The sequence below is a fragment of the Cherax quadricarinatus genome, chromosome 31, assembly GCF_038502225.1.
Source record: "Cherax quadricarinatus isolate ZL_2023a chromosome 31, ASM3850222v1, whole genome shotgun sequence".
Taxonomy (NCBI): domain Eukaryota; kingdom Metazoa; phylum Arthropoda; class Malacostraca; order Decapoda; family Parastacidae; genus Cherax; species Cherax quadricarinatus.
Genome location: NC_091322.1, coordinates 17,022,437 through 17,030,597, shown reverse-complemented (window position 1 = coordinate 17,030,597; position 8,161 = coordinate 17,022,437). Strand labels below are relative to the sequence as shown.

The following is an 8,161-nucleotide window of genomic DNA, read 5'->3' as shown; positions in this document are numbered from 1 at the left end:
ACGGATTACGGCCAATAACTGGGGGTCCACTGTAATAATAATAATAACTATCTTTGTGAATCACAGGTTGGGAAATGCTGCTTACCTAGACGCATATTTTATGATATATATACACTAAAAGTTCACTTTAATCAGTATTTCATGGATTAAAGTATTCTTGATTGGTAATGAGCATGTGATATACAGCCTTAATAACCCTCGTGTAGTAGCTAGACTTTAAAAGCTATTAACCAACCAGCCTACAGACCATCATGACTTGGGGAGGGGTCTTGGTCCAAGGAATCAGATTTATCCTTTTCCTTGGATTAAACCTGAATGCCTTCCATTTCCCAAATGCTACATGACTCCTACATGATTAGTGCTTCCTCGTTAATTTAACAATACAGAGAAGGTAGGGGCCAAGATCTTTATCTTAACTCTCAAACTATAAACTGTGTATCTCTACACACGTAGGTTTAGCGCTTCATTTTTTATTATAATAATAAAAGGACCCCAATGGAAATAAATCACTCTGACTTTTTTGGGTTATTCTAGGTTCTTTACACATATGCTGCTACGTATGATAATCTATGTTGTTAGGTAAGACACATATGCAACAGTTAGGCATCTTTATTTCGAAACGTTTCACCTACACAGTAGGCTTCTTCAGTCGAGTACAGAAAAGTTGATAGAAGAGACGTGAAGACAATGTAATCAGTCTTCTATCAACTTTTCTGTACTCGACTGAAGAAGCTTACTGTGTAAGCGAAACGTTTCGAAATAAAGACCCCTCAAGGAAGGTTCCTTGATGTTGGTGAGGGGCTCTTGATTTAGGGAATTGGATCTGTGCTCCAGTTCCCCGAATTAAGCCTGAATGCCTTCCACATCCCCCCCCCCCCAGGCGCTGTATAATCCTCCGGGTTTAGCGCTTCCCCCTTGATTATAATAATAATATTAATTCGAAATAAAGATACCTAACTGTTGCATATGTGTCTTACCTAACAACCTGTCGGTATTGTATACCATTTTAATATTCACTATGATAATCTATGTAACTGTATTTGTGTATACCTGAATAAACTTACTTACCCTCCTAATAATTAAGGTACCCTTTCACATAGGGCTATCCCATTTCTACATTAGGTTGGATTATGTTAAGTTAGGTTGCGTTACAACGGGAAAATGACCCTGGTAGGTTTAGCGCCTCCTTTTGATTATAATAATACAACGGGTAAAACTATTAACATAAAAAACGATAAAAAAAAAGTTTTGTGTGAACAGAAAATGGGCAGCCACTGCATGTGGCTCATATGAGAGTCACATTTCAACAGTTCAGTCAAGAGCCACCCATTTGACTGTTTTTACAACAGTGCTGTGTGTCTGTGTGGTAAGAGGATGGCTGCAATATAGTAATAGTTGATCATCTATAAAAAAAAAAAAACATTTACCAAAATTGAGGAAGGATCTTAAGTTTTGGGAACATAGTAATGTTTTTATCACGGCTCCATGAAAAAATGATAGACTAGATAACCTAGGAGCATTAAAAAGAAAATAGGTACTACTGTCGAACCAATGTCGGCACTTTTAAGACGTGCATTAACACTTCCATACTTCCATTGACGGCTTCCCGAATTGCAAATCTGAAAAAAATGTAGAAAATTTTATTGGCTGCATAAATTTAATTAAAGCCCTAAGATACTAGGCACTTATGAAAATTCTTCAGTTTGTTCTTCTGGAACATAGGCGAGAGAAAGGTTTCATAATTTACACTTGGAAGATGCTTGACGGATTGGGCACATATGCAACAGTTAGGTATCTTTATTTCGAAACGTTTCGCCTACACAGTAGGCTTCTTCAGTCGAGTACAGAAAAGTTGATAGAAGCAGAAGATACTTGAAGACGATGTAATCAGTCCATCACCCTTAAAGTTTTGAGGTGGTCATAATATTGGAATGCTCTTTGATGGTGAGGGAGGTCTTCGTGCAAGGCTCCCTCAAGGGAGGTTCCTTGATGCCGGTTAAGGGCTCTTGATGCAAGGAATTAGACCTGGCCTCCCTTTCCTTGGAACTAAACTAATTGCCTCTCATTCCCATATATGACTATAGCGCTTCCCCATAAATATGAAAACTGTAAGTAAAGAGATTACTTCCAAATCTGTTACTTACAAGGTATACAAGATTGAAAGGCATGACAAAGGGAGAAAATTTTCCTCACAAAAAAATCAGGGATGTAATAAGTATAATAAGAACTCACTTCAAACAAAGTTTCAAGAATTGCCAACACTCTCTTCAGATATATAGTGAGTACCCGATAAATCCCTCATCTTTGAGAGGAATCTAAGTTCTCAAGGAAAAATCCTGAACAACCAAGCTGTTGTATCCATGATTGCCTGCGTGCAGCCAGCACCAACAGGCTAACTGATAAGCACATCAATATGAAGACATGATCTGGGACCGGGTCGTGGAGGAGATGAGTCCCCTGAAACACATGCAAGAGGCACTACAAGTATTCTCCAGCCTGGGTCGCAAGCACCATCTAGGGACTGAACACGCTTTTCAAACAAGACTTAAGTTGCCTAAACATATTTTGTTAACCCATTACCAGTGCCTGGGTTGAGGGTTCTTGCTGTGTGTTGTTGACCACCCGCACCACTAGTTATACAATGAGTTCTTGACTAGGAGGACGCCGCGCTCGCTGCTCTGTCCATAACTGTCTGGGAATCTGTTTCTTGAATCGTCTGATACTACACAAGAGTCGTAAAAATCTGAAGGATATTTGTTGGCGTTACATCGATATATATTATGTTGCAACTAGTGGTATACCTGGAGGTTTGAGTAGTCATACTGTGTCGACAATTTATTTGTTCTTAATACCTCAAAATGTCTTTCAAAAAAGTCTGTTTATTTTTGTAGTGCTATACAGTAAATTTCGTTGGAGATTACATAATTTTCTTAAGTATTAACAAGGGTGAGTGGATGAAATATATGGAAATTGTCGTTTATGATCGCTTTCCATCCTAAATTGTTCGTGGCATCTTTCCTTGGATAATTTCAGTGAAGAGACTTATCCTACAATTATTACTTGTATTGTGAGCGAAGTTATATCTACTACAGTAAGGTAAGAAGTTACCGTTTCTTTGTTAAATTAGGCTGAGAAAGTCAGCCTAGTTAAGTTTTACAAAAATTGAATTTGACACACCTAACTTCGCCAAACCCCTTAATGTATTAAGTTCATAGAGGAGTCTGAGCCTGATTGTTAATTTGTTATATAATTTCCTTGGATTGGGAAAATAAAAAAATATTATAAATTGCAATATTTAGTCAGGTATTTTTGTAGGACTATGACGCCATGTGTTGGGAGTGGTCTTGTTCTGTGGCTGATGCTGGCTGTCCCAAGTCACATGGGGGTCATCCCTCCTGCAGGCCTGTCTAGGGTCATCCCTCAACATGACCTCGACCTGGTTTTTCCTCCACCTGATTACGAAGATAATGCTTCAGAGGTGCAGAACCAAGGGCATCGTTCACATTCGAGTGTGTTAACGCGCGGTGTTAGCGGACACAGTGACAAAGAGAAACAAACTTTGGATTTTGAGAACTCACAGATGCTACAAATGTTGAACATTCAGCTGCAACAGTTTGGGTATGACGAAGATACAATCCGTGAACTCCTGGTTGTTTTTAAATTAAGTAATAGCACAGACCTATTAATGAATGTAATCCAGACACACCAGGACCAGTTCATGGTGGAACATGAACAGAAAATGAAAATGGAAGACCAAATTGAAACGAAGAGTAAAAATGACAGCATTGAAGATAAACAAATCGACTACGATGCCCTAGGTAGGTAAAATGAATTATGGTTCAAAATTTGGATTAATCTAGCAACAGTGTACTGGTCATATAAGTGTATTTTCATAAGACAGTGAAATAGTGAGTGGTGCTAGTTATTGTTTAATATTGTACTTGAACCTAATAAAATTAGCTTTACGAGAGTGTTGAGCTTTCAGGGGTCACTCAGTGTTTTGGGAATGTGAGGATAGCTCTTCTGCCTTAGATAAAGAGCCCTTCTCAGCATAAAACTATACCTTTGAATTTAGGCGGGGAAATTTCCACATAAATTGAAGTTTGTAAAAATTAAACAATACCACTTAGCCATAAAATAAAAGCATTTTTGACGACAGATCTGAACGTCAGGTTTAATCTTAGAGATATTGAAAAGGCAATTAGCCAATTTAACTTGGGTTAGGGAATCTTCAGAAACGTGAAAAAAAGCAAGTATACTTGGAGGACTATGTTCAGGAGAGCCCCTTGAGGAGGGAAGGAATCTTCCTTTAATCTTTTGTGAAATACAGTATATCAAAATTTCTTAATTGAAAATACATATTTTGACCTTGTTTGGTAATCTACACCCATGTAGATAGGGTGAATGCTGCTCACCTATGTAACTTGCATTCTAGTCAATCTTCCCATGGGCAGCCATTTGTTTTAGTTAAGAGTGAAGAGGCGATACAAAAGCTCAGAAGACAATGAGCATAGAGGATCCTCCTGTGATATTAAATACCGAAAAGTACAACACTACAGTATCTTTATTACTGAAAAGTTTCGCTCGCGCAGGAGGCTGAAAGCTTAGTCGAATATGGCAACAAACAGTAGAAATGACTTTTGAGCTGATGAGTTACTCAGCCTTTATAAGTAATCAATCTCCCAGCCGACGGACAAACTACCTATCAGGACTCAGTGACTCGTCACTGTAGTTTTTCCCGTCTCCAGTGTTGTATTTGCCCATTCGACGTTATTTGGTAATAAATACCTAAATGTTGCACTCGGTTTTTATCACGGAGGACCATTCCATGCCAAGTCTTACCAGCCTGGAAAAAAAGATCATGGAGGCGATACAATTATTGAATATGATCAAGCAGGGAATTGACGGGTATGAAATTTTTGTCCTGTAGCTACGATTAGCAAAGTTTCCTCGGTTCATTAGCGAATAAGACACGTATATGTGAAAAATGGTATTTTTAATGTGTAGAGTTCGCCAACTAGTGGCTTTATCATCCACTGCAGAAAACAGTTAGACGTGAAATTATTTGAGGTGGTCAGTCTTTCAGCCTTAATATCTATGAAGTAGAAGCACGAGGATGAAGACTTTTATAATGGAGACAGTATGCGGCACTCACTAGTAGTAAGTAGGTCATACCAGTAGGTTAGGAGTAGAATAATTCTGTCCCAAGAGATTACTGTCGGACAGGAATAACCACATTAATGGTGTAAACAAATGACTCGTCTCAAGCTGCTGCATCTCACTTTCCGGGATGTCTGGCATCGTGCTTCTGCTTTAGGCCGAGAGACTGATCATCTCCCCAAAAGACCGAGAAACTGATATCAAACTACCTCTCCACTGTCCTGCCTCCAGATTGTAATTCATCTCTGCATTAGACTGATGAATCCTGCAGAGTAGGCGAAACTTTTCGTCAATAAAGAACAAACACCAGTGGAACTAAACTAGTGAAATTGCTAAATGAGCATGTACTACTGAGCCTACTCACATACGTGGTGGCATACTAGATCTGTGTCTTGGATTTAATACATCATATACGATGCATGACTGTCATAGTTGATGATTTTCTATCTGATCACTTCCCAAGACTAACAGTCAATCTTGATCACATCTCCAGCAATCAAGGAGCTAAATACAGAAGGAGGAAACTTATTCTCAAACCAGAACACAGAGACAACTTTATTAATCACTTGGATCAATGGGATAAGAATTACGAGCCCATTGGCACAAAAATTTAATGATTTAATTACCACTATTGAGTGTTCTCACAGATCAAGTGGGCAGGAATAGGAAACATAGACCCTCCACTATAAATAACAATAAAAACCAATGTAAATACTATAATGATCCACAGCTACGCAATCTAACACATGCAGCTAGGAGGATTGGTAAAGCATATACCTTTCAAGGCAGGTGAAATTGCTGACCTAGAAAATGTACAGAGAACCTTCACGGCGCGCATAACGGAGATAAAACGCCTCAATTACTGGGAGCGCTTGAGGTTCCTGAACCTGTATTCCCTGGAACGCAGGCGGGGGAGAGATACGTGATTATATACACCTGGAAAATCCTAGAGGGACTAGTACCGAACTTGCACACGAAAATCACTCACTACGAAAGCAAAAGACTTGGCAGACGATGCAACATCCCCCCAATGAAAAGCAGGGGTGTCACTAGCACGTTAAGAGACCATACAATAAGTGTCATGGGCCCGAGACTGTTCAACTGCCTCCCAGCATACATAAGGGGGATTACCAACAGACCCCTGGCAGTCTTCAAGCTGGCACTGGACAAGCACCTAAAGTCGGTTCCTGATCAGCCGGGCTGTGGCTCGTACGTTGGTTTGCGTGCAGCCAGCAGTAACAGCCTGGTTGATCAGGCTCTGATCCACCAGGAGGCCTGGTCACAGACCGGGCAGCGGGGGCGTTGACCCCCGGAACTCTCTCCAGGTAAACTCCAGGTAATACCGTGAATGTAGAACCCCAGACCTGCTCAGAACGTTCCAAGCTGCACTAACAAATGCAAGGAACAGAAAGCAAGAACTTAGGCAACAGGAATGGGAACAGTTTGTTAGTGGATTAAATAGGTCCACCCCTTTAAGTTTGGCTTGGAAAGGTATAAATAAAATAACCAGGAAAGACTGGCAATGTTGCTCATCCCTTTCCTCTTGAAAAAGCAAATGACCTCATAAATGACTGGTCCAAAACACCCAGGCATGAAAACCTTCCATCTCATATTAGAAAAAAATTAGAGTACTTCTGAAGAAATGTTGAAACTGATTAATTTTGCGAGCCAAAATATTGATGAGAGTGATTGCCTCTTTACTGAGTATGAATTAGATAATGCATTAACTAAAGGTCGATCAACTGCTCCTGGAAAGGATGGTATAACCTATGATATTCTCAGAACTCTAAGGCACGTGCCTGATAACCCTTTGTTGGCACTGTATAATCTCAGTTACATTGAGGGCGTTCTTCCTACTTCCTGGACCAATAGTCTCATTGTGCCTATCCCTAAGCCCCAACAGCCTGATACATTTAGACCGATCTCCTTAACTAGTTGTCTTTGTAAAACTTTTGAAAGAATGATACTTAACAGACTGTACTACAGAATCAGACACCAACTTTCCCCCTACCTCTATGGGTTCATGAAAGGTAAGTGTGCAGAACTGTATTTCCACCTTTCTCACTGCACACACCTCTACTAGTTTTACCACTTTCCTTGATCTAAAATCTGCATATGATATTGAGAACAGAACCGTTATACTACATGAACTAGCCAAAATTAATATTGGTGGTAGCTTACTCTGCTGGATAATAGGATACCTGTCAAATAGAGTATCCTCTGTCCTTTACCAAGGCTTCAGAAGTGATTCTAAAGAAATGTCTTTAGGTACACCGCAGGGAGGAGTTCTTAGTCCCATGGTATTTAATATTCTGATTAATGCTCTCCTAAATGCTCTACCTGCCTCACCTAAACATATAGCTAGAAGCTATGATGATGATATCATGATCCATACAACAGGGCATAAGAAGATGAATACCATTCTTAATGAAGTTCAAGCAATTTGTAATCGACTAGGCCTCATAATATCTTCCTCTAAAACAAAGATATTAACAAGCAAACGGCATACCCCACCCATCTATTTGCAGGGTGAAATCATTAGCTACGTTAAAACTTAGATATCTTGGTGTAGATGTACCCTTTAACAAATCCACTATACCACAACTAAACAAGAAATGCAAAGCTAGGCTAAATGCTCTCAAAGCTGTTGCTGGCTACAACCCCAACTATGGTGCTAATGTGAGAATCGTAAGAATGATGTACATAACCTGTTAGGTCCTTAATTGATTATGCTGCTCCCATGTTATTAGCTAGAGAAAGTTCTCTCCGACCCTTGGAGTTAATGCAAAATGAAGCTCTCAGGATTATTCTTGGCTGTCCCAGATCTACAAAAGTCCTTAACATGAGGAAGGAGCTTGGTATTTATAGTATCAGTGATAGGATTATTGAGATTAACACTGTACTCGGTATTAGAATGTTGAGAAACGAACCACTGTCACAATGAATCTTACCAAGTGTCTAGAGGTAAATACACACAGATCTAAATGGATTGTGAAAACGT

General features: G+C 39.6%; 1 protein-coding gene across 5 annotated transcripts in view; it reads left to right on the top strand.

The window, feature by feature from the left end:
- Window positions 1-2,626: 2,626 nt before the first annotated feature.
- The window catches only part of LOC128698157 (trypsin-1-like), a 31,591-nt gene continuing 26,056 nt past the window's right edge, over window positions 2,627-8,161 (top strand). Inside the window, exons 1-3 of one of the 5 annotated variants that reach the window (XM_053790277.2) lie at window positions 2,629-2,795; window positions 3,034-3,096; window positions 3,316-3,818. In XM_053790277.2, coding sequence (XP_053646252.1) covers window positions 3,320-3,818 — 499 coding nt within the window. In that variant the 5' untranslated portion in view covers window positions 2,629-2,795; window positions 3,034-3,096; window positions 3,316-3,319. Of the gene's footprint in view, window positions 3,097-3,315; window positions 3,819-8,161 lie in introns of all 5 variants that reach the window. The other 4 variants (XM_053790260.2, XM_053790283.2, XM_053790268.2 and 1 more) reach the window with 4 other exon arrangements.